Source organism: Leptonotus elevatus, chromosome 1 (genome assembly GCF_054856555.1).
Source record: "Leptonotus elevatus isolate MCC_2025b chromosome 1, RoL_Lele_1.0, whole genome shotgun sequence".
Lineage (NCBI taxonomy): Eukaryota > Metazoa > Chordata > Actinopteri > Syngnathiformes > Syngnathidae > Leptonotus > Leptonotus elevatus.
Genome location: NC_141239.1, coordinates 46,676,912 through 46,702,721, shown reverse-complemented (window position 1 = coordinate 46,702,721; position 25,810 = coordinate 46,676,912). Strand labels below are relative to the sequence as shown.

At 43.0% G+C, this 25,810-nt stretch overlaps 1 protein-coding gene across 5 annotated transcripts in view; it reads left to right on the top strand.

Annotated features, from left to right (window-relative positions):
* The window catches only part of LOC147182529 (trinucleotide repeat-containing gene 6A protein-like), a 45,175-nt gene that overhangs the window by 18,120 nt on the left and 1,245 nt on the right, over positions 1-25,810 (top strand). For 3 of the 5 annotated variants that reach the window (XM_086059306.1, XM_086059563.1, XM_086059646.1), the window contains 24 exons: positions 1,939-2,222; positions 3,300-3,347; positions 4,250-6,271; positions 6,356-6,518; positions 6,627-7,093; positions 7,394-7,519; positions 7,644-7,805; positions 12,467-12,655; positions 12,775-12,938; positions 13,079-13,156; positions 15,392-15,550; positions 16,302-16,436; positions 16,563-16,679; positions 17,592-17,711; positions 17,862-17,945; positions 18,025-18,199; positions 18,336-18,476; positions 18,818-18,988; positions 19,070-19,210; positions 19,310-19,417; positions 19,794-20,024; positions 20,163-20,233; positions 20,312-20,451; positions 21,160-25,810. The exon at positions 21,160-25,810 is cut by the window's right edge and continues 1,245 nt beyond it. In XM_086059306.1, coding sequence (XP_085915432.1) covers positions 1,939-2,222; positions 3,300-3,347; positions 4,250-6,271; positions 6,356-6,518; positions 6,627-7,093; positions 7,394-7,519; positions 7,644-7,805; positions 12,467-12,655; positions 12,775-12,938; positions 13,079-13,156; positions 15,392-15,550; positions 16,302-16,436; positions 16,563-16,679; positions 17,592-17,711; positions 17,862-17,945; positions 18,025-18,199; positions 18,336-18,476; positions 18,818-18,988; positions 19,070-19,210; positions 19,310-19,417; positions 19,794-20,024; positions 20,163-20,233; positions 20,312-20,451; positions 21,160-21,496 — 5,833 coding nt within the window. In that variant the 3' untranslated portion in view covers positions 21,497-25,810. The remainder of the gene's footprint in view (positions 1-1,938; positions 2,223-3,299; positions 3,348-4,249; positions 6,272-6,355; positions 6,519-6,626; positions 7,094-7,393; positions 7,520-7,643; positions 7,806-12,466; positions 12,656-12,774; positions 12,939-13,078; positions 13,157-15,391; positions 15,551-16,301; positions 16,437-16,562; positions 16,680-17,591; positions 17,712-17,861; positions 17,946-18,024; positions 18,200-18,335; positions 18,477-18,817; positions 18,989-19,069; positions 19,211-19,309; positions 19,418-19,793; positions 20,025-20,162; positions 20,234-20,311; positions 20,452-21,159) is intronic. The other 2 variants (XM_086059391.1, XM_086059477.1) reach the window with 2 other exon arrangements.

Genomic DNA, 25,810 nt, shown 5'->3' with positions numbered 1-25,810 from the left:
TCTAACATTTTTCTCCCCCCGTCTCTATACCAACCTCTGTATGTAAGATGATTGCAGCCGTCGTGGTGGTGCCAATTTTTGGGGCCCATGTAAAATCTGCACTCGAAGGAACGGTGTGGACAGTATCGGCCCAATACGTCCGTAATATAATAGGGGTATTCAATACCACTTTTTTTCAGACCCGTACGATACTCAGCTCTTGAGTAGTCCACCTATACCATATACCGATACCAGTAGTACATAAAATTCCCCTCCAAAAATGACAGATAATTTTAAAGAAAGACTTATACATGCCAATATAGTATTTTCCCTTACATTTGCATGAAATTAATGGCAATTTTCTGTTCCTCTAATTTCTAGTTCCTAATTGTAAAACGGCCACTAAAGGACAGCCAATAGCCACTGTTGCAGGTATCGATACCTTAAAATAAGGCTGGTATATCTATACCAATACCTGGCATCAGTACTCGGCCATCGCTCAATTTTAAGATACAAGGTAGTCATGGAGGCTATCGATACCAGCCACTGATACTGAAGGCCCCAAAAATTTCACATCATATATGTCCTCTGCAGTAATTGCCGCTGTACTGCGGCAGCTTGACACAAACGACAAAAAGAATGTGCCAAAATCATAATGCGATATTTCAAAAATGAAAAACTCTGGACCTGTTTTGTACATACTTTCAAGTTTTTTTTGTTTTTTTTTTACAAGTGCTAAATGCAGCACAGATAACATCAAGCCGATATGAGAATTCCTCCCATTCTCCCTTTCCTCCCTTATCGGCTTGATGTTGTCTGTGCTGCCGGTAGTGGCCACATTGGTAAAACATGAAATAAAAACTTGAATTTATGTACAACACATGTCCAAGCTAGAGGATTCTGTTTCATTTTTGAAAAATCGCATGATGATTTTGGCCTAATCTTTTTTTTGACACTGTATTATGAGGCTGCTTTAATTCATGTTTCAATTGTCTTTTTAAGAGCTTCAAATGCTTGCAGCTGTTTCGAATAATGTGCTTGTGAGTCAAGACTTAGAGATGTAAACAATTTGATTCAGTGGAATCGACCAGTTGTTTTCGGAGTGTTGTTACAGTTGTTGGATACTGTACCTTTTCTATTTAGTTTATTCTGGGTGTGGTTCCAGAAAATTCTCTTTGGTTTGTCTTGGGCTTGTGGATGGCTACGTTGTAGATGCTGGCTGTATGCCAATAGCTTCAGATAGTGTGCTTAAGATAGAACAGACGTCAGTGTGTCTTGTAAGCATGCCATGGTCTGTGTTATTGCTCACGGTTTTTAATCATTCCCTTTTTTGTGTGCGTAGAAAACCGATGTAGATGGCGTCGTAGTCGCTCATTCTTACCAATTATTAAGTACATACAATAAGGCGATGACTGTTGGAGAAATTGACTAATATTTCTCACAAACCTTGTAACGTATTTAAGCTTCATGTCATTGCCAACGCGTGTCCACATGAAGCAAGTGTTAGTTTTCTGAACTCAAAGTTTATAAATAGCCTGTGTACTGCTGCAACAGGCGGGAATAGCTGCAACACTTTGTAACCTCTTTGAAAAGGTCACTAGAGTTGTACACACTTGGAATGGTCAAATACACTAGTCCACTTTGATTGAAGGCTGCCTATGTTCATACTTGTTGATTGGTATCCTTTTTTTTTTGGTGGCTTTCACCGGTGTGGGGTAATAGCCACTGGTGTTGATGTTTGGCAAATTTACAGGTGGCACTTAAAGTGGTGTTATTCAGCTGCGTCATAAAACGATCTACCCAAGATGATGGTTAATACCGGTAGTGAGAATTTTAGTGGTACCGCAAAGTCCAACCCAATCTGTTCTGAGATGCCTATGCAACCGTTCCCAAGTATGAGCAGATGTTAACATCTTTGTTTATTTTTTCTTTTTCTTTTTCATTTGTGTTTATCCTCAGGACCAGACAAAGTCCTGAATCCAAACGGCATCTGCTTTCCCAAATACACACACAAACGCACGTTCAGTGTTCGTCAAGTCCTCAGCGATGCCAAGGGGGCCTGATCGACCAGCTACCCACTCTGAACAACTCAACCTCTTCACCCTGGGCGCTTGAAGCTGTACCTACTGAACAAGTCCCCCTCTCCCTCGTCAACCTGGGAACCAGAGAAAAACAGTTCTCCTGTCAACCCAGGGAGGTCCTCAAGCCCATCCAGGAGCTGCAGCCACTTGCTGCCCTCACAGGTAAGCGTTAAAAAAAATTATAATTTAGATTTGATTCTCCATTTGAATAAAAAAAATTAATGGATTCTTTAGCAGTTTATGATGAGATTATGCTACATTGTTGTTTTCAGGAAGTTAAAACAAAACGGGTTTCAACACTGTCTTTTAAAATATCAAATACACATTGGTTTGATCTAAATTGACCCTGAAAAAACAGTGGAACTGACCAATTAGTTAACAATTACTTAACAAAGTTGCATTGACTTTGATCTAATTCTGGATCAGATGTATTCCTTTTCTATTAGTTTTAATGAAGGAAACATTGCTTTCGCTTGCAATCATTTTGGTTTGGAACAATATAGTTTGCAAACAGAGGTTCCACTGTATTATATTGAGCCAAATGAATACAAATCAAAGAATGTTGTGCTGTAAATTGACCTGCCAAGCTGTTCTTTATAAACACAGAAGTTGATTTGAAAAGTTCGATATTTTATTTATTTTAAAATTCTACCAAGTATCTGTATATTTTGTCAAGTCAGTCAGTCAGAAGAGGGGTGAAACATTCCTTGCTTGCCAAGTCAGTATACAACTTGGCTTTTCTAAAATCTAAACCTCACGCCCAAGGCACACATTTTTACAAACCTAATTTCTCTCTCTGTCTCTCTCTCTCTCCCTCTCTCTTTCTGCCTCTCGCTCTCTCTCTGCCTCCCTCTCTCTCTCTCACTCACTCATGCAGCCAAACTTCGCTAAAGATTTTGAGCGAGGTACTCAAAAAAATGTAACTACATTGAACTAAGCGGTCATTTATGTAAACTAGTGGCAAAAAAATGCAGCCAATATATTATAGTAATACTTAAAGTTACATAATTATTTTGGTTTGAATTTGCAACTAGCATTTTAAAGTTCTGCATTTGAGCTAAATCTGCTCATTAATGCTTCTCTCTTTTGCCTTTGAACCCTTGTAACTTTTGTTCTCTTGTTTATTGTTTCTTATTCTGTTCTGTCACTCTTCTTTTCATGCTCCATCTTACATTTTTGTCCTCAGGTAAAGATCTGTCTGTTTGATAGCCTTTCCTCTCTCACCCTTTCTCTTTCCAGGCATGGCTCCCATTCGGGATTCCGTCAGCCATTCCCCTAATCAAACAGGTGACGACACATTCCCCATCTTCTTCTTCATTCCTTTCTTTCTTTTAGTGTTTAGTGTTGTGCCTCTTCTCTAACCAGTCCGTATCCCCTGACTTTGACTGTGGATGCATTTCTCTCATGGCATATCAGTGAATCTGACGGTTGAATTTGAGTTGGAACACATGAAGGGTCACTGCTGGCATTTGGCACACATCTATGAGAAAGTGAGACACAATACACTTAAAAATAAATAAATAAATAAAGTAATGACAAATGGTCTAAAAATGTGTTCTCTTATTTTGGCACTTAGAAAATAATGTTAATTTATTTTAACTAATTTAACTGAAACGATAAAATTTTAGTCTGGTTTTATGTCAATGATGTATGTAAATTTGTGGTTTATTTCGACCTAATGATGGCTGCCAGTTGGTTAGGTTTAGTCTTGAAATTTATGGATCTAGAAAAGTACAAAAGACATATAAGTATACTTTAATCATGCTCAGACAAATAGTCTGAGTGATTATAAATATTTATGGATGGAAAAAAAAAAATCAAATTTAGTATACCCTGAAATCTGTCGCCTGTTCTTGATCATTTTACCCCAATTACTTTCCCAACTCATTTTTATTTCCTGTGTTCTTATTGCGCCCATTGAGCTTTTTGCTGTGCTTGATTAATTAATTGTAGCTTGTGCATGTTTTGTGTTCTTGCTGTAGTGACAAAATAGTGAACGATGAGTCATTATTGAGAGCTGGCCCTTTTCTCTGAACATTTGTACTGGTGGCTTGTTGGAAGAAGTAGGGATGCATTTATGGCTTACAACCACACCCATTGTCCTGTTGTAGACTGTTGAACCAATGATGAGAATTATTCCTTCATCAAAGTGTATAACACTTGGCTTCTGTTGCTCTGTTTCCCTCAAGGCCTGGAACACCCGGGCTTGGACTCACAATATGAGCCCTGGTCTTCTGGCTCTCCCTGCAGTGGTGACGGCAACAGCAACTGGGAAAAGGTCATAGTGGACGGAAGCACAGATAAAGCCAACAACCCCTCTTCAACTAGTTCTTCTGTCTGGCCCCCTTCATCTTCTTCTTTCTCTTGTTCCTCTTCCTCCTCCGGCTGTGGGTCAGGATCAGACCCCGAGTTGGCGTCAGAATGCATGGATGCAGACTCGAGCCCGTCGACTGGCTCAGAGAATAACTTTGCCGCGATTGCTGTCACGACTGGGATGATGTCAGCAAATGCTTCGTCTGCTGAGTCTTCTTCAACATTCACTCCTTCCTCTGAAATGATGGTTGGCGTTTCTTCGAACGGAGACAGCAATGGCAATAGTCGTCAGGTTAATGGTGGAGGAGTTGGAACAATCTGTGGTGCAAAAAATGGAAATGGCAACATTACTGGACACCCTCACTTCTCTGTGGCCGGGTCCAGCAGTATTGGCAGCAATAACACGGGTAACCACAACAAGCTTGTTAATAACAGCAGTGTTTGGGGCACTCAGTCAGGCACCACCATGATGGCTTCCAGCGAAAGCACCACTTGCATAAATGGAGGATTGACTCCAAATACCATACCCCCAAATGCCAACCATGGTGCCTGGCCACAAAATTCAACCCTGAGCCCAATGTCCCAGGGCCAACGGCCTCTACAGCCTCAGGGGATGAATCCAAAATTGGGTGTAGCCCCCCTACAGGGCCCCTTGCTGGGATGGGGTAGCATGGAAGCTCCAGACAATAGCATGATTGAAGACATGGAGGTGAATAATGGTACATCAAGCATCAATGTGTTAGGAAGCAGCAACAGTGGAAATGGTGGCCTGCAGCCCGCCAACCTTAACACTGAATCCAATGGACCAAATAACACTATGACGATAAATACTACTACTACTTCTACTAATACTACTACTAACACAACAATGACCTCTATTCCACCAAACTCTATCGCCTCACCTCAACTGAGCGGGGAATGTTCCTGGGGCTCAATTGGAGGAGCAGGGAGTGGTTGTCCACTGCCCAATGGAAACACTTCATCTGCCCCCCAGCGCGCTCTCGGAGAGGTGGGGGGTTCCGGAACCTTTGGTACGCCTTGGGATGCATCTACCTACTCTGGAGATAAGGGTCCCCCAAATTCAGACACTGTGAACCCACAAAACCCTGCCTTAAAGCAGGCTGGGAATTCCCAAATGTCCTCTACTGCTGCTGTTAAGAGTAATAATAACCACCACAACACTGGGGGTTCACGCTGGGATCAGGGGCCTGCCAGTAACCCAAATGCGAGTCAGAGCAACAACCCCTGGGGTGTCAGTACAAATCAAATCCCAGGCTCCACAGGACAAGTGCCAGGGACTGTGAACCAAACTACAGTGAGCTCTTCTTTAGGGGTATCTCGCCCCTGGGGAAGCAGTGCATCATCTTCCTCCTCATCGTCCTCCTCCACATCTAACAAGCTGTCAAATGGAGAGTGGGGATCAACCCATGGGAACAACCATTCGGATGCTGAAAGTCATAAAGGAAGTGTTGCTAACAATGGCTGGAAGAGCCTGGAGGATGATGCCATGGGTATGGGAAGTGGCGGACCTGGTAGCACAAGCCTGGCAGGTGTATCAGGAGTTTGGGGCCGCTCTGGAGGAAGTGAGGGAAGTGCCGAAAGCTCTGGAGGCCAATCCAGCTCTGACCGAGAGAATATCCTGTCAAAAGGTGGGAATCGAAGAAAAGGCAACAGTCCGTCACCAATCATATCATTTCAGAGTAAAACTGACGTGGACCCAAGAGTTCTATCCAATACTGGATGGGGACAAACACCCATACGACAGAATACTGCGTGGGATGTTAGTTCTACCCACAAGCAACAATTGGCTCTCAGAGGAGATGAAAGAAAACAACGCTCGGGCTGGGCAACAACAGCACCCGCGCAGAAGGCTCCTACCCAGTCCTCTGGAGGTACAGGTATGTGTGACAGTGTGGATACATCCCATGCATCCCATTTAGAGGGAACATGTCAAATTGAACTATTTCCCTTTTATACTAAAGGGTGGGGCGATGGTCCAGGTTGTGCCGGCCCAGATACAGGAAGCTCTGGTTGGGTAGAGCCAAGATCAACCTCTGGGTGGGATAACAAAGGTCCAGCAAGTGGAGGTGGCTGGGATAATGGATCCAGTTACAAAGGGGGCAACAAAATCAGCAAAGATGACAGGTGAGTGAGAAATTATGCAACAATATTTTTTCATTTTGACTGCTAAAAGATTGCCCATTTCACACATTGTACATGGTCAAATCACAAACGCCTTCATTTCACTTCCAGATCCAATACATGGACTAATGTGCCCAAACAGCAGCAGGGCTGGGGTTCCAGCAGTGGCAACGAGGATGAAAGCTGGGGTACAGCTGGAGACAGTTCCAGAGCCGTTTCTAACAACCACTGGGGAGATCCCCACAAGGGTGCTGGGTCAGTGGGCTGGGACAGTGACAGCGACCGATCAGGTTCTGGATGCTGGAGTGAGCCGGGGAGAACCAATACTAGCAGCAGTAACACCTGGGGAGGAAGTGGAGGCTCAAATACTCCAGACCAGAATACTCCAAACCCAGGCTCCAATTGGGGCGACTCCAAACCCAACCTTCAAAATAAAAGCCAGGGTTGGGGAGAGCCAGTGAAGAACAACCAGGGTTCCCAGAACTGGGGCGATGCCAACTCTAAACCCCCCTATACTTCCAACGAGTGGGGAAAAGGTCCAGAGTCCAACATGTCAAGGGCCAATAACAAGCCGACAGGTAAATAAATTTTCATGTTTGGTTATGATATATGTACTTTCAATAACGTTTGCACAAATTAGGACCCATTTCAGTGAGTGACGTCACTGCACACTGGCAATAACACTTGGAGGTTCAATGCCTTGCTTAAGGGCACCTTGGCAATGCTTAAATAGTGGGCTTGTATATTTCCAGTAACCACCACCAGTTTCCACGTTGTGTTACTGCTCACTAGTAAATTACTAGTCACCTGTGTGCTGTTCTTAAACCTTTAATGAAATGCAAGGACTTGATGATGGATTGGTTTGCTTCCGCCTTCAGGCTGGTTAGGAGGTCCCATTCCCTCAGTGGGTCAAAAGGACGAAGCTGGGTGGGAGGAGCCTTCTCCAGAATCTGTTCGTCGACGAATGGAGATTGATGATGGAACTGCAGCTTGGGGAGATCCTGGTAAGGGCACCCAAATTAAAATTGCCTTAATGTAACTGTCCTGTTGATCTTCATAGTAAGTTGTAAAACATGGAGGCATTTATTTTACTTTTAACTTTCCTTTTGATCTCCTTTCCAACAATAGTGAAATACCATGGTGGAGCTGCCAACAAGTGGAACAGAACTGGCCAGTCAGACCAGGACAACATGGGCCCATCTTCTCAACATCAAGCTCACCCATCACTTAGCTCGACACATCATTCTCAGCCCATGCAGCCTCATGGACAAGACAAAGGTGGCAGTTCAGGTAAGTTTACTGGATAAATACAATAGCTCACAAAAGTGAGTGCACTTTTCACATTTCTGCAGATATTTTATTACATCTTTTCATGTGACAACACTGAATGACACCGAAAAGTAATGTACAGCTTATACAACAGTGGGAATTTGTAGCTCCCTCAAAATACAGTCATTAATATCTAAAACCCTCGCAACAAAAGTTGCCCCAAGTGTACTCATTTTTTTCTCATAATGGTCTAAAAATGTAACTGTGTTAAAGTGAGGAGAGTCTTTGGCTTTTTTAAGCATCCTCTGAGTTAATGCTGCTCGCGTGTGTGTGTGGGGACCAGAAAGGGGTGCAATATTCTGCTAGAGAGTATGAAAGGTTTTAGGTGCCAGGTTTTGCAGAACTGGTCCAGTTTGGCAAGAACTTCCGTGAGGGCAGGTCATTTATATAGAGGTTAAAAAGTGTTTGAGCGAGAACTAAGCCTTGTGTGTGGGAGTCCCGTTTTTCTGAGTTCTCCATGCGCTTGTGTTCTGACCGAGGTGGACTCTGAACCTTGGGTTGATCAGCAGGGTAATGCTTGCTGCGCCCTCTGCCAGTACCCGGGCTCACCCAGGGAATCTCATGATCCTACCAGCAGACTAAATTCGAAGAGACAACGCCTCAGTGCCAAGTCAAAGAAGAATTGTAGTCATAGTCCCCAAGCCGAAAGCAAACAGCCCCGAGAGCACCTTGCAATAGGACCTGCTTATGGTTATTCTCATTCATCTACTTACCTTAGTGGTGTCAAAGTCTGGTCCTGCATGTTTTAGAGGTTTTAGTGCGACATAATATACAGTATGTGTACTGCAAGATGTACTGTGGTAATGCAATCCCACAATATTGTTCTTGACAAACGGTTAAAAATATGGAATTTCAGGCAAATTGTCCTGGAAGTGAATTTCAGTTGGTTGGCCGCTCTGTGGTCACTGAACGTTCATGGCCAAGCACGTCTCCAGATCTTAACCCTATTGAACATCTCTCAGGTATCCTCAACGGGAAGGTGAAGGAGTGTGAGGTCATGAATATCCACCAGCTCCGCGGGGGTTAGGAATCCAGTGGCAACCTGTGAACGCCATGCCCAAGAGAGTTGAGGCGGTGCTGGAAAATAATGGTGGCCACGCACAATACTGGCAATTGAGCGTTTTCACTTAGCGGTGTACTCACTTTTGTTGCCAGGGGTTTAGCTACTAATGGCTGTATTTTAAGTTATTTTGAAGGAACAACACACTTAGCACTTATTATATAAGGTGTACACTGACTACTTTTCATTGTCAGTGTCATTCCTACAGTGATTTCCCATGAAAAGATATCATCAAATATCTGCAGAAATGTGAGGGGTGTACTCGATTTTGTAGATGCTTTATTGTCGTTTGGGCGAAAGTCATTTATATTAGATTTTTCTTTTCCACCTACTTTGTCGCAAAGAAAATGGCAACTCATGACTCACCTTCTTTAGCAGTCTGTAAATTTATGGTGTGGCCTGGATATACCGCATTTGCCTTAGATGCCAACATTTATCTTCAGAGTTGTGGGCAGTGTTGCTACATCATTAGATTCACAACAAAACTCAATTCCGTCATTCCAAGTGCATGCAATGCCTGTAAGGTGTGGGGCTTACTCTCCTTGGATACAATATGTGCTTTAACACAAGTATAGACAATACAGAAATGGGGAGGGAAAGGTAGCTGTGAAATGAAGCTAATATGGACATGTTGGCACAAGCCTAGTCTGTTTGCCTGTAATGATAGAAAATTATGTATCCCTTTTAATAGTTACACTTAAAATGTATTACCGTTGCAATAAATTTTACATACAAACACTCAGATCTACAGAGAAGTAGTTGGAAAGTCTGGAGGCAGCAAACGGTATACAGTCCTCATCTTTGCTGCAAGTTGTAAGTGAATGTGGTTGAGTCATCCCTTAAGAATGCTAAGTGCATCTTTGAATTACCCCCACCCACACACACAACCACTACAACACTGCTTTCCCCCTTTTATTAGCCCGTTTCTCTCTTGCTTGCCAATTGCGCTTGCAATGGAAATGCAGACTTTTGTGAGGGTTTAGAGACATGCAGTTGACGGGCTCGGCTTGTGTGCAAATGGGAACGGTCTGTCTGTGTGAAAGAGTTGGTGAAAGTAAAGGGAGGGGCTGTCAGGGTTATACAGGGACTCTGTCAACTGAGCTAACTGGAGCAGCAAAGAGGATAATGAGGAAGTTTGGGGCCACCTAGGCAGCTACTATGGGGACTTAGTTAACATTTCTAGATTCTATGAAGATGCATTTGCTAATAGGAGGGGAGATTCCATTGAAAAAGTATCCTGTGTTTATAAAATGGCTCAAATACTACACTGAGCCATGGATGACTAGTTTGGCAACACTCACAGTTGTGACCTTTTTCCAGGGAACATTTCAGTTTAAGAGTCCAATTTCAGCTTTAGGTCCTTGTTAAGGCCATACTAAATATATGGAGGGGGGAAAAATCTATATCAATGATTGAACACATATTTTATGTTATGACCATTGTGAGTGCCATGTTGCATGTTGTGGGGCTTTTTATTTATTTATTATAATTGCATGATGGGTTGATTCCAATTGGCTTAGTCTATATGGCTCATATTCACAAGGTTTCCCTCCCTTGCTCTTAGCCAAGGATTTTGAATAAAAAAATATATATATATTAGGTCGTGGGTACAACTTTTAGCTGAAATCTTTATAGGTAGAGGGATGCAAGCTACCAAAATGTTGAAATGGGAGTTCTCAATTTTGGGGTGTTTTCACCTTTCGCCTGTAGTAGTGTTTTTGCAGACATCTTAAGCCCGTATCTCACGATGCAAGCTTGCGAATTGGGTTGAACATTTAACTGAATTTGCAATATAATCGCAATTTGACAAAACGGGATTACGTAATCGCGAAAGCTGCGATTTTAAATGTTCATTGAAACGCAGCGCGGTAAGAGGGAGCAGGAACGTTGCCGCTTTCAGGCCTGGCGATATAAGTGCGTGTCATTTTCTGAGTTTTTTTTTTTGTCTCATGAGACCTTGAGACGAGTGTCTTACATGTTTGATCTTTATTACAAAACAGAGTTATGACTTTGCCTGCCGTAGTGTTGCGCATTGTTAACTGTGTGTGCATGCGAATATGCGGCTGATGAATTTGAGTTTCTGCCAGACAACCTGTAGTGTGAAACCACCACAGCAGTCTGTGTGCTGCACAAGTAGCGTCTCTGTTTGCACAGGGTGCTACAGTGGTGACCATTCAAAACACATCCTCTGGTCAAATTGTTGTAAATGGAAGCGTCTTAGTAAGTTGTCCTATATTTGTCTGTATGTTGTCATGGTGAACAAGACTACATAAAGTATCTAGTAAGTTTAAACCTGTAATTGTAGTAGGAAAAAAATCATTTTGATATCAAGGCTTCATATGCCTTTATCTTAACATCTGATATTGCCTATTGTTAAAAAAAAAAATCATTGAAAAGGATGTTGAAAAAATGTAATTAAAATTTCTGGGGAAGAAAAATTGAAATGAGATTATTTTCATAATCATTCAGCGTCTAATTGTGAGGGTGTGTTTTTCTTGTTGCAGTCTAGTGCTGTCACTATCGAATATTTTTAGAATCGATTATTCAGTCGATTAATCGCCCAATCGGATTAATTTTAATTTTGCAGTAAAGTGTATTGCAAAAGCATTTTTCCCAGATTGCTTTTTATTAACCAGTGTTTGGTGTTTATTTCATACTTCATATTCATATAGGTAGTGATTTATTAAAAAAGGGGCATTAATGTTCTAAGTTACTGGTTCAGTCATTGTTTTCCGAAGTAAAAACAGTTGTTTGCAAATGTCTTATTTTGATTAAACACAGAAGATACTTCAAAAATCAGTGAACAATTACTGTTGGTATGCTGAATTCTAAACCAAAAAATGGCTCCAAACGATTACTCAATTGTTAATATATAGTGATAATTGATTACTGGTCGATAAATTGAATACTTTTGACAGCTCTATTGCAGTCAAAGTTTGAACCTGCTTAAAATTTCTCTGCAACAAGAAAACTGTTTTGAGTCTAGAGAGCATAAAGAGGGTTTGAGAGAGTATGGTAAGGGACTTTCCAACGTTTTGCGACATTGAACGAAGCCAGCCGAAGAATCACAAGCCTGTGCCGCTCAGTGAGATATGGGCCTGAGAGACAGTGTATCCATCTATCTATCTTTGCATGCATTTCTAGAAGCCTTGTAAATTTGTGCTAGCTTGTGTGCTTGCCTTGTTACATATGGGACACTGGAGCCTTGGGGCCACCCTGTGATCTGGCCTATTTTTACTGAGAGGTATCCTTGGCCTCTCCCCAAACGCATCCAGTGGTGGGAGAAGCTACCGGAGCTTGTCGGTCAGCTGTAACACAAACCCTCATAAATGAAGACCATTAGCCTCACATATGACAGTGGGAGTTGGCTGCAGCAAACAGTGGGTCAGCAGGAATATTCTGATACATGTTTTGGAGGGCTGAATGGCATACAGTATGTTCTGAATGTTGTACGAGGACCTTTCTGACTGTTTACACTGGTCAACCTCATTTTCATGTTTCACTTTCAGAGTTATGATATTACAGTACTTAAAATGGCATCTTAAATTGTGCTTTTCTTTAGGGTGGGGTGAGCCTTATCCCCAGAAGAAAGAGTCCTCAACATGGAGTGAACCCAGCTCTGCTCCGCCTGTGACAGTGGACAATGGAACATCTGCCTGGGGGAAGCAAGTGGACACTCGCTCTAGCTGGAATGAACCCGCCCGGGATAATAGAGAGCCTGCATCTGGCTGGGGAGGTCGTCATAAGTCTGGTTAGTATAATAGCAAGTTCTCTGCTAATTAAATTGTGGCTTTGTGTGGCTTCTGTTAAAAAGTTAACCAGTTGAATATTCAGTGTGTTTTTTTGTTTTGTTTGTTTTCCTCTTGTTAGGTCTTGGTTCCAAACCAATGGACACATGGCGGGGTGATAACTCTATGGGTAACAGTTGGGACCAGGAGGAGGAGGTGGAGATTGGCATTTGGACTAACAACCAACAGGACAACAGATCACATGACCAAAACACCTGGAACTACAAGCAAAAGGGATCCTGCAAGGTTTGTTTCTACCTAAGCACCAGCACTGTGCCTCAGTAAATCAGTTTAAAATGTGCCATTTGTCCACCATGCAAAGTCGTGAGTCACTACAATTGCTGCAATACATTTCCAAACTGTTAACTGCTATTTGTTGTTTGCAGATGAATAAACCAGTCAACAAAGCAGACGAGCCGTGGATGAAACCCTTCATGAACCAGTTCAACAGCATGAGCTTTTCGGTAAGTATTCCACCACGGGTGTTGCCATTGAGGTTATTTTCATGTCATGGGTTGCGTACAAATCAAAGTGTTACCTAATGTGTACAAACATTTGCAGTCATTTAAACGTGACCTCATGCCAAATACTCTACTTGTGATCGTTTTGCATTTCAAGCTGTTGCAAAAGTGATGCCACCTCCAGTTTCTTACAAGCATCAATCCTTTTCCTCACACGGTTGTGGTGGTAAATAGGCAGTTCCCATGTTTGACATGCTATGGCCAAGTGCAATGAACAGGAAAGAGCCCAACTCTTCAAGGGCCAACATAACTGAAAATGGCAGTCAGGTTTCCGCATGCCGGCCGCGGCCTTTTTATAAGCATCCAAAGGCACAGAGCTTCTGTAGCGGAACCAATAGCAAAGTATGCCAACTGAATCGGTTGGGTGATGCCCGCCCAATGGCGCAAAAGTATTTTTTCATAATTGTTAAGAATATAACTCCGTAAAGCATTTTTCATTAAAATTGCATAAAATGAATGGCAATTTTTCCCCCATTTCTTGATGAAATACATATTTTCTATAGAACACACAATACAATGAATTTAAATAAATAAAAGGAAACTGAAAAAAAGTCATAATCAAAATATGTGGTTGAACATTTTTTCCCCAGTGATACAACAAAGTGCAAAGAATTAAATGGAATACAGCAGCACTTCCAAGTAACATTAAGGAATACCTTTAATAATAATAAAGTTGAGTTGATCACTACTGTTTAACCAGCAACACAAGTTTGTCATCTGGTGTCTCGGTCTGAACACTTAGTTAGCACCCATATGATGACGTACATGACTCAGACAGAAGAAATTACCCTGACGTCATGCACTGTTACGAGCTGTAAATAAAAATAATAGAAGACTGATTGCTGAGAATACTACATACACAGTACACCAACCACACCCAAATGTCCGGTACAGGCCCAGACAGCGACCTCCCACCCAATTTGAAACGCTTTGCGGCAATCGAAAGCTGTTTTTTGCACTGATCATTAGCACAACAAAGCTAGATGCTAATGCTAATGTCAACGCTTAGTTGGGTCATTAGCATTGCTTTTCACGAGGGATGCACCGAAATGAAATTTTTGGGCCGAAACCGAAAATGAGAAATGCTTGGCCGAAAACCGAAACGCCAAAAACAAATTATGCCATTTTTTTAAAATTATCATTGCATTTATTATAATTAATTTAAATTATAATATTATTATAAAATATTTAGGCCTATTACGCACGGGCGTTTTAACAAAGCACTATATAAACTGAAATGCGTCCACGCTACAGACATCAGAGACATGTTGGCGAATGGTGCATTAAACACCAAATGCGAGGTGAACTGAGCATTTTCTGGCGGTGCAATTGTACTTTATAGTCAATATACAGTACTTCGCACCGGCGGGCACAGCATGTTTGCGATGCGGATAACGCATTTATAGGCTATTTGGAGCGGGACACGGTGAGGCGCAATTAAAATCGGCATATTCACCAATGTATAAAAATAAATACATTTCTTCGCACCAGCCAATCGGCTTTGGAAACAGACTGCAAAGTCACACACGGCGTCCTGTACAGGTCTGTTGCCACCCGGAGAAAGCGTTAAATGTTAACTTGTTTAAAACTTTTGATAGCAATAGTGCTAACATTGGCTAAAGTATTTTACCACCAGAATGCAAGTGAAAAAGTGGAAGCGCTCGAGTGGCTCTTATCAAAGGAAAAAAAGGAAGGTGATGCGGGAGAAAAGAGTGGCTCACCTGTAGCGCAGTAGGACTCGGCAGCGCTTTTTTTTATTATTATTATTATTTTATTATACATGGTTTACCAAGCGACGCCCCTCTCCTTCTCCGGTGTGCACAATTAAGCTATGTACTCTGAAACTAAATCCCGTGTTTGGTGTTTAATTTAAACAGACACTTGCTAGCAGCGTTTTTTTGTTTTGTTTTCTTGCGTCACCACAACATCCTCTTTTGGCTTGAATTTTATTTCGGCCGAATGCCGAAAATGCATATTTTTGCCATTTTCGGTGGCCGAATATTCGGTGCATCTCTACTGTTCACATTAGCATTAACTTTGTATAACTTCAGTGAGCCGCAAGCGGTTGTTATTATTATTGTTATTAATTGAGCTGATACCCAATGTGTTTTCCTTTGGGATCCATCTTAATTCTTTAGTCATCCAAATTTTCCTTTTTTCTTGCGATTCTTCTTCTAGCGAGACTCTCCTGACGATTCCATGAAAACTGGAGCAGGTATGGTACAGGACAAGCGCATGGACACAATGGATTACAGCGGCGTAATGGGGAAAAATCCTAGCTCTCAACACCAGCTCCCCAAAGATAACCCAATGGATCGCAGCTCTTACTATGACAAGGTAATCCTGAAAAACCTCTGTCCTCAAACCTAAGATGAACATGAAATTTCCACCCTGGGACGCAAAACTTAGATATTGCAATTACATTGTCATATTATACAATAAGTAATCAAAGAATACCATAGTCATCAATTTACTTTTTTAGCCAAGCTTGTTGCTTGATAAGTAACAATTTTGCAATCACATTTGGTGACTCAACTGCTTCACTGTGCATTGTTTGATTGAATGAAAGACTCACCCCAAAAAGAGGTTCAGTGAGTGTTTATGCAAATGTGTGAAGATGAGGTGCAAATCTTGTGGGGCACTTTCATGATTGCAGCAATCTGTGCCACAAGTGCTCTTACTGATGTGCTGCGCCTCACAGTGGCCATTTTAAGACACTGCACATATGCTTGACATTTGATTCATCATGATTACAGTAGCAGCAAGAACTGCTGCTTAGATCATCATCATGTGTTATTGACCATAAAAGTAATAAAAGACTGCTTACAGTAGATATTGGACTACATTGAAGTAATAGTAGATTACCTGCCAAGGTTTATTTTATTTTTTTGGTCTTGTCTTTGCTGCTCTTGCTTTGCTCTTGCACCCTTCTTTACTTCACGGGCGCCACTTCACTATTCCCTTTTTCCCACAAATTAACCACATTCTTCCCTGTGTGTGTGTGTTTGTGTGTGTGTGTGTGTGGCTGGCACTGTACTTCCCCTGTGCTTGCGATCGATCTGCTGTGCACCCGGCCTTGCTTCCGCAGCTGTCCGTTTCCCTCTCTGCTTCAGAGGAGCACTGCTCCAGTCAAAGCATGAGCTTTTCCCCTTCCACTTCCACTCAGCCTATTCAATGTCACGACTCTGGGCCTGCCCACTCGAGTCCTGGCGTCTCTCGGCAGGTGAGTGTGCAAGCATCATAAGGAAAGGATGTCTGCGTTTCCACCAAGGCTGCTCATGATAAGATGTTCATGTGCGACCATCAAGATAATATGCATTTGTTTTCTTTGTCTTGTGTCTTTACCTAGAATGTAAACCCAATGTTGAGTGGCAGCAGCTTAGCACAGGGTCGCGGCGGACTGCAATCTCAACTCCCTCATCCCAACTTTCGTAACCAAGTGCCTCCTCCCATCATGCCCTCTCAGGTAGCACACGCACCGCTTAACCTGATCGAACAATTATTCCTTTATGCCAACATTTTGTACCCAATTCCTCCTTAACTGTAGTTCAGGTTTCATATGTGCCCGTCCGTTTCTGAAAAAGTGAAGTGAAAAGAGTGCCTGTCATGGAAATGCACGTGTATTGTCAATGAATGGGGAGATCATTGCGGACCGCCTGTCCACGCTCTCCCTTTTTGTTTCTCGCCTGTTTCCTCTTTGTAGTACCAGGGCTAACCACTTTTTTCCTTGGCAAACCTTGATTCAATAATAAATAATATTGTAAAGGTTGCAATATATGACGCCTCAAAATGTTGTTTCCCTGATAAGAACACCATGAGTTCAGTCAAGTTTGAGGGAAAGTCAACCCCCCCCCCCCCCATTTTTGGGGGGGCAATAATATGTTCTATGCAGCCCCTATATATATTCTGGTTGATATTGTGTTAGTGGAATATGAGTTAAGCAGCTAAATCAATCTGTTTTTTTCATCTCATTGGGGAGCCATTTTGCCACTTGCTGTCGACACAAGATGACATCACAGTTGGTCAGGACTCGGGTAACAACCAATCACAGCGCAACTTCAGAAAACAGGGGAGCTGTGATTGGTGGTTGCCTGAGACCTGAGCAACATTGATGTCATCTTCAGTTGACAGCTAGTGGCAAAATGGCCGCCCCCTGAGATGGATAAAAACAGCTGGATTTTGCTTTGTAACTCATATTCCACTAACACAATATTAACCAGGATGTCATGTTTAGACTGGTGAGGTCACATGTAACATATTATTGTTAAGAAATGTTTACGGTTGACTTCCACTTTAAAGTCATTCATAGTTTGAACAGAATTTAAGAGAAAAAAAGAGCATGGATGCCTTGATAGAACCCTTCTTGTATTTTTTTCAGGTCCCTCCATCCCTGTTGAAATACCCAGGTGGTAATGGAGCCCTGAACCCTCTGTTAGGCCCTCAGCAGGTGGCTGTGCTTAACCAGCTCTCACAACTCAACCAGCTGACCCAACTCCAGGTAACGTGCCAGAAATGGTCAAATTAACAACTACAACTAAACATTTCATTTTCTACATGCTATATCAGAAGCTGTCCTAGAAACCGATTGCATCAGCTACAAGTTTATAACTTAAGTTTTTCTCCCCCTACCCCCTTTTTTTTTCTCCAGCGTCTTATCCTCCTCCAGCAGCAGCAGCAGCAACAGAAGGCTCAGAGCCAGAGAGTGATGCCTGTGGGACGACCGCCTGAGCAGGTTTGTTTATCATAATTGTACGCCTTGTACTTATTTTCTTGGGTCCCTTATTTTGTAACGTCAACCCTGCTGTCTTCAGACGCGTCCTATTGGTTCATCTCCATCGATGATGCAGCAGCCGCGTCACCTGGACCCTTCTATGCTGAAGCAGTCCCCAGCCCTCAAACCATACCTGGACAGCTACTTGCCCCACAATAGCCCCGAGATGCAGAAGGATGCCTCCACCCTTGGATCCTTCAGCAACTTCCCTTTAAGTATGTTAACTACAAAAACACCGTTAAAAAAAAAAAAAACAGTCAGATCGTTATGTATAAGAATGACCTGTTGTATACTGTGTAGATTGTTTCATGAAGCAAAAGCAAAATGTAATTCCTCTCTCCTTTCCGTCAGGCTTGAACTCTAACCTGAATGTATCCTTGGACATGGGTGTTGGTACGAATGCTGGCGGAGCTTTAGGCTTCAAAGAACCACCCCAGTCCAGACTGAAGAAACTGTGGGTTGCTGACCCTCTGGAGCAGAACAGCAAATCTGGTACACTTGACTTTACATTTCAATGATCACATTAAAAGTCTGATGATATTGTGGAAGTATCATCCTCAGCTACAGGATGGGTGCGAGGAAGGATCATTATAACTTTTGTTAATCAAGTGGACTTTGATTGATTGCATTCATTATTTTACTCATTGGTCAAGGCCTAGATAGTTTGTCGTCTAAACATGTGGCCATAGAAAGCGAGACAAAGTTTAATTTAGAACTAGAGCTGTCAAACGGGAAGCGACAGCACTATTTAAAACCGTTTTGAACATCCTTCCCGTTGTGCAAGCCTTTAGTATATCTTTGATGTGTCTCCTGTTTTTGTGTTTGTCCCACAGGTGCTATTTCGTCAGGGCTGCGTCTGGAGGACTCTCCCTTTTATGACTTCCTGTCCCCTGGCCCATCTCCCCTGAGTCCTCCCGGCCAATCAATGGGCTCAGTGGGTGACGGCTGGCCGTCCCGTGCCAATTCCCCCCCACCCCATGGAAACACGGTCACCTGGCCCCCAGGTACGTCATAGAGTTGATGTTCATTGATGCACAGCACAGTGTTTTCCCTAGAAAGCAGCTAATGACCGTGTGTCTGTTTAGAGTTCCGACCTGGTGAACCTTGGAAAGGTTACCCCAACATTGACCCTGAGACTGACCCTTATGTGACCCCCGGTAGTGTCATTAATAACCTGTCCATCAACACCGTCCGTGACACAGACCACCTCAGGGACAGGAACAATGGTAAGACATGTGGCTGGTGAACACAAATTTTAAGTGTGTGACGCTAGAATCAGATTGGATTGAGTTGGTGCCTAATTCCCCTGCGCTCCGTTTGACCAGGGCCATCCTCATCACTGAACACCACGATGCCTTCTAACAGTGCCTGGTCATCCATTCGTGCCTCCAGCCACAGCGGTTCCCTCACCAGTACAGCACAAAGCACTTCAGGTATGCGTTCCTTATTATCACACTTCCAGATGCTCTAGACCAGGTGGTGTCAAAGTCCGGTTCTCCAGGGCCTGAGTCCTGCGTGTTTTAGAGGTTCCCCACGTTCAACACAGCTGATTCATATTTAAGATCAGCAGCAAGCTCTGCCAGGAGCCTGATAATGATCCTGATCATTGAATCAGATGTGTTGGAGTAGAGAAACCTCAAAAACATGAAGGACTCTGACACCTGGGCTCTAGAATCACGAGTTAGTGGCCTGGAGAATAATGGCTGGGAATTGGGATCTTTCAAATTGCATGGTAGTGTGGGTCAGATGCTCGTCGACCGTTGGCTTTCTTTGAGTTCAAAGTTGTTTGTGCTCTCATGTCTTATGCAGCCAGACCCAGTGAGTCAAACTGGTCTCCCGGCGTTGGTTCTATATCTAACTCCTCTCTGGCCCATGAGCTGTGGAAAGTCCCCCTGACTTCCAAGGTGCTGCCCGTGGCGGCCCCCTCCAGACCCCCACCTGGCCTCACCAGTCAGAAGCCCAGCTCAGCCTCCTCCGGCTGGGATGGCTCGGCCCTGAGGCTGGGTGGGTGGGGCTCCACCGACTCCACATATGCACCTGGTGAGATATATGCTCAAAAAGTCAACACGAATGGGACTTATTTATTTCGATTTTTGCTGACATACAAATTCTATATCACTTGTAGTAGTCGTGTCGTCATCGTGAGTATTATTAATTGTTGTTTGTGTTTTCTGTCAGGTTCCAGTTGGGGTGACGGCAGCAGCTCAGGGAGAACCCAATGGCTTGTTCTGAAAAACCTCACACCTCAGGTATACACGCAAGCATAAAGCCTATTTACAGCGTGCGTTGAATTAGTGTTGTTAACTGTTGGTCACTGGCTCCCCCAGATTGACGGCTCCACACTGAGGACTCTGTGTATGCAGCATGGCCCTCTGGTCACATTCCACCTCAACCTGCCGCATGGAAACGCGGTGGTGTGCTACAACTCCAAGGATGAGGCTGCCAAGGCCCAGAAAAGCCTGCACATGTAAGAACATTCGGGACATTTGCACTTGCCGTTTCTCCATTGCGGTAATATATCCCAGCAAACCCTTTAGGTCACCGTCATCTCGCGTGTATTAACATTCTTATTCATCGTGTCACCTGCAACAAAATGAGATTTACACATGCCAACAAGTTCACTACAGTATGTCCCTTTTTGGATGGCATCAAATGTCTCTAATCAACATTTGAGTTTAAACTTGTGCATTCTGAATCAGTCAGAAAGATGTTGACAGGCCAAATCAACACTTGTGCTTTACAATTTCAAAAAGTGATATCCATTACATAGATTCAGTACACAACTCACTACAGAGTGTGAGTGAAATAGTGATTTATTATCTTAATTTTAATGGTTACATCTTAACAGCTACTAAAATTTCAAAATTCCTCTAAAGCTTTTAATATCACCCTAAAAACAATTACATTAATTTTGATATAGAAAGTAGGTAGGGGTTGGCCTTGTGAAAAATAATTTCAGTTGAGCGACTGTAAGAATGCAATTGGCTGCTGAGCAGTCCCGGGTGGATCAGCTGGGGTCAGCTCCAGCACACCTGCAACACTAATCAAGACAAATAGCATAGAGAATTGGAAGGATGGGCTGTATAATGACTAGGGCTGTCACAAACATTTTTTTTTTTTTTTTTTAAATCAATGATCCTATCGATTGACTCGCGTTCGTTGCTCTTGTGCGCAGGTGTGTTTTGGGGAACACGACTATTCTGGCCAAGTTTGCCAGCGAGGAGGAACTCAAACGTTTCTTTGCACAAGGGCAGGCCTCCTCAGGCTGGCAGGCCATTGGCTCGTCTCAGAGCAGAATGGATCAGTCCCACCCTTTTCCCAGCCGCGCCGCCGAGCCCATCCAGTGGAACAGCGGCGATCTCCACGGCTCCTCCCTCTGGGGCGGGCCCAATTATTCCAGTAGCCTGTGGGGGAGCCCCAGCGGCACGGAGGCGGGACGGATGGGCAGCCCTTCTTCAATCGGCTCCTTCCTCCCGGTGGATCACCTGGCGGGCGCCGGGGACTCCATGTGAGCGAGCGCCGGCAAGGGTCAGTGGCAAATTGTCAATAATCAGCAGAATGAAAGCAGAAGAAGTGGCACTACTCACTTATGACAAGATGTTCAACAAAACGGGGTTTCCCCTGTGGAAAACAAGTTACGTTTCTCTCTCTGCACATAATGTCCACTTTGTTTTAGCCCAAAAACATATCAGTCGGAATACTTGAATCCTGCAGGCCAATTCTATAATGTGAACGGATGGATATTTGCTTCCAGGTAGTGCTCTTTCACACCGAGAAAAAAAAAAGAAAAGAAAAAAAAAGCTTCAATCGAGCTCATTATTATTATATATATATATATATTTGTTTCATTCGTCATGTTATTTGAATTCCATTTTTTTTTTTTTTTTTTTTTTTTGCTGACAATGTTGGAGTAAGAGCTTTTTAAACTTTGCACTGAATGTGTTTTTTTCTCAGTATATATTTAATCTGCAATATAGAGGGAGCAGCCAGTTTTTCCAGTGTAGCTGTTTACTCATTGAGGTCCTTACCGTGTATGCGTGGCTGTATTGTGTGTGTGTGTGTGTGCGTGTGCGTGTGTTCGCGCGCGTGTATTTGCGCGCGCTCCTTTCTTGCCTTGGCACGCCTACCTTACTGCGTTGTCGTGGAGTTCAAGATCAACAGATAAGTTCAAGAAGAAGAAGTAAAGCTAATTTGTGAGGATTATCTGGGGATAGTAAAAAAAAAGAAAAGAAAAAGTGAGACAAAAGTATTGCACCAATGTTTGTTTGAAAACTAAAGAACGTTGAGCTTTGCAGTGCAAAGGACTGTAGCCGCAGCTGGGACTAGCAAGCCCCAGCGACCCTAATGTAGAGGCCGGGGCCTATCTAGCAAGCCCTCCCTCGAGCCCCCGAGCGGGCCAGGGTGGGAGCAGCACTTTGAAAATAGGCTTTCAATATTTTGGAGGTGCCACACTGCAACCTCTTGTTTACAAGACTTAGGAGGCGCAACGTGTGTTCATCCTTCATTTTAAAGAGAGGATGGAGTAAAATAGAAAATGCTCATTAAAAAAAAAATTCTACAAAAATGTAAAAAAAAAAATTCAAAAACATTTATAAAAGATATAAAATAAAAATCACACACAAAAAAAATCTTATCGAGGATGAAGATGATGCTTTGTAACTCTGGGAATTCGGATCAGTGTTTTTGGCCATGGTGTTGGTTATTTGAATTATTCCTCTTTGTCTGCTAAATAACCAGCAATGGTTCTCAGGAAATCAAGCCAGTTTCCCCCCCTTATAGTTGATTTAAAGAAAAGAGAAAAAAAAAACTACTACTCCTCCTTGTAGGAAAGGAAAATCCAACTTCTAGCACTGAAAACGAGATGTATGATACGGTCTGTAAGTTTCTTTTCTCTGCCAAATAACTGCTTTAAGCTGGAGAAGCTCAACACACTGCTTTCAATATGCTGTCTTTTGAGGGTTGGGGGGGTCCAAGTGTGTGTGTGTGCGTGAGTGTGAGAGAGGAAGAGAATGTGTGTGCGCGCGTCCTCCACTCCACCCATGTTCAAATCAACAGTGGGGGGAGTGCAAATGTTGTATAAACCAAGAGAAAGGTGAAACTGTATCTATGCATACTGTAGCTTCTCACAGCCTACTGAGAGGTTTTTTTGTTGTTGTTTTTGATTAGTCCCCCCCCCCCCCTTTCACGTCTGACAACTTTTAAATGTTTCATTCAGTACGACAACATTGTAAACGACATATTTAACTCTCATTGCCACAAAGTGTTTTTGGAAGAAGAAGAAAAAAAAAGGAAAGAAGCGACAGCATTGTTTTTTTGTTTTGTTTGTTTTTTTGTTTTGTTTTTTTTAAACGGTGAAGCAAAAGTCGTCCACATTTCATTGCCTTGATCACAATTGTGTCCGCAGATGCAACAAGTCAAGTGGCTTCTACCTGTTTACAAATGGAATATGATTGTATTGTTGTGCGGGGGAGGGGTGGCATCTTAAACTGATCAATAATGTGTGAATGTGCGCCCATGTTGTATCTTAGCTGTCATTGTGTAGCTCCTATGATGCTCGGATTATTTTATTTTTTTGGGGTTGGGGGTTGTGGCTTTAAAAAAACAAACAAAACAAAAACAGCTTCAGTCAGTGTGCACATGAGCATTAGCGAAGCCGTGGACCTTAAACTCTTCAGTGTGTGTGCGCGGCCCCGCCGTCACTTTTGGCTTTTATTTGACAATTACGACACCTTGGCTTTAGCAGTGACTTCTAAACAATGAGTATTAGCCACGTGTGTGTGTGTGTGTGTGCCAGTATTAAACTGCTCTACCAAATAATTCAATCAAACAAAATACTAGTTTACTTAATTCCGCATCTTTGCTTAAACTGATTTGTATTTTGTGCGCGTGTGGATCTTGTTTGACACATTTTATCAAGAGGAACATCTGAACCATATGTCGTTAGTTTTATTTTCCTGTGGTTGACTTAACTGTCATGTCGTTGGAATTTGCACTCGGTGGCTCGGAAGCAGAGCAAAGCCGTTCGGAAGGAACCATCGGTCAGAAGAGGCAGCGAGCTGAAGATGATGGCGCTTGTACTTTGTTGAAAAATGGGGAAGCGGCAACTTGTCTCGTTGGTACCTCTGTGTTGGAACGGCGGCGTGGAGTTGCGTTGGACCACTTGTTGCTGTCCGGTCAGCATGCATGCGTCTCGATGTTGACGTTTTGTCATCACATTCATCACTTAACTGTACAGTGGGGACAAGAATTTCAATTGTGGCCACAATGTAGGATGTAAAGAAATGTGCACAAAATGCATACATACACAAATACCAAATTATCATTTGTGGACCGTTTGGTAAGCAAATTGAGGTTTAGTAGGTTGGGGGGCATTGCTTGGTGCACTTTATAGCAAATGTGAACTCCCGTGCTCTTTTACCTGGACATCAAAGTTCAGTCACAAATGAGTGAATTGAAGTGAATTCATATATCGGGCCCAGACAAATAGCCAAAAAGTCATTGATGCCCTCCCAAATGGTTTAGAATGGCCTACAGATGCCACAAAAACTTTAGACTGCAGCAATCACCTGCTGTGAAATTTCACTCAATATAAAAAAAAAAAAAAAAGGGGGTTGTTTGATGCCAGTTACTTGTAGTCACTGATACCATGTACCAATACCACTAATATTTTTTATACATAAAATTCCCCCAAACAGATAATTAATTTGAAAAAAATCTATATACTGCATCCCAATACAGCATTATTCTTTAAAATGACATCAAATGAATGGCAATTTACTATTCAGCTGTACTGTGTACCTCTTTTATGGTCTAAAATGAGCACGTTGTATCCATTTTGTGGCCATGTAACAAATGCTGCTGCATAATTAAAAATGTATATATGTAGGGATAAAACCCAAATCAAACATGAAGACATGCATGCTTTTCATTGGACAGTGACACAGTGCTCGTCTTGTTTAATTTCATGTCGGCGTACTGTAGTGAACAGCTAGTTGTCATGGCAACACGTGGTCACAGCGGCGACTGAAGGAAGGCGAAGCAAGGCCAGTAGGTTGTGACGCGATTGGCTGACTTTTTCTGGGATGCACCGCTTTGCCCCTCCCCTGATCCTGGATCAGCTTGCCCGAGCTTCCACTTGCTTTTCTTTGTCTTCACTGATCCAGCGTCAGTTTGTCCTCACCGCTAAGAAGGGTTTCCCGAAATCATTTCCGCTCCAGACGCTGACGAACTGCATCATCACAGATGGTCTTGGAGTAGCATCAAGGCATTCTCTGTCCAGCTTGTTAGTTTTCAATTCCTTCTCCTCGGCCTTGGATAGGCAACTTTCTTACATTGTTGCAAATATGTTTGGGTGGGGGGGGGGGTTAGACAAAACACCATCAGCACATCCTGCCCATAAACTACTGCTATCGAAGCCATCATGACCACAGACACTCATTGCCAAGATAATGTGTGCCTCCTACAAAATGGCGCCCACGTTTGGGGAAACCCAGCTTCGAGGGGCAACACGGCAGTTTTTCGTTTTGAGTGTGGAGAAGGGAAGAGCAACACGCTCACTATACTGCTTGGCTATACTACTTGATTTCTGTCTGTGTGTGTGTGTGTGTGTGTGTGATTTGACCAGATAATGCCAAATGGGACGGGAGGGGGGGTGGGGGCTTTTTATGTGAATGTGTATGTTTGTCTGTATTTTAAGAAGCAGGACAATGTGGAATGCTTGAAGCCGTAAAGATGACGTAAGGAAAACGTGAGCGAGAACCACCTTGAGCACTGTACAATCTCCAGGGCTGCCCAGGAGCTTCCCAAGATGGAGGTGAGGGGCGAGC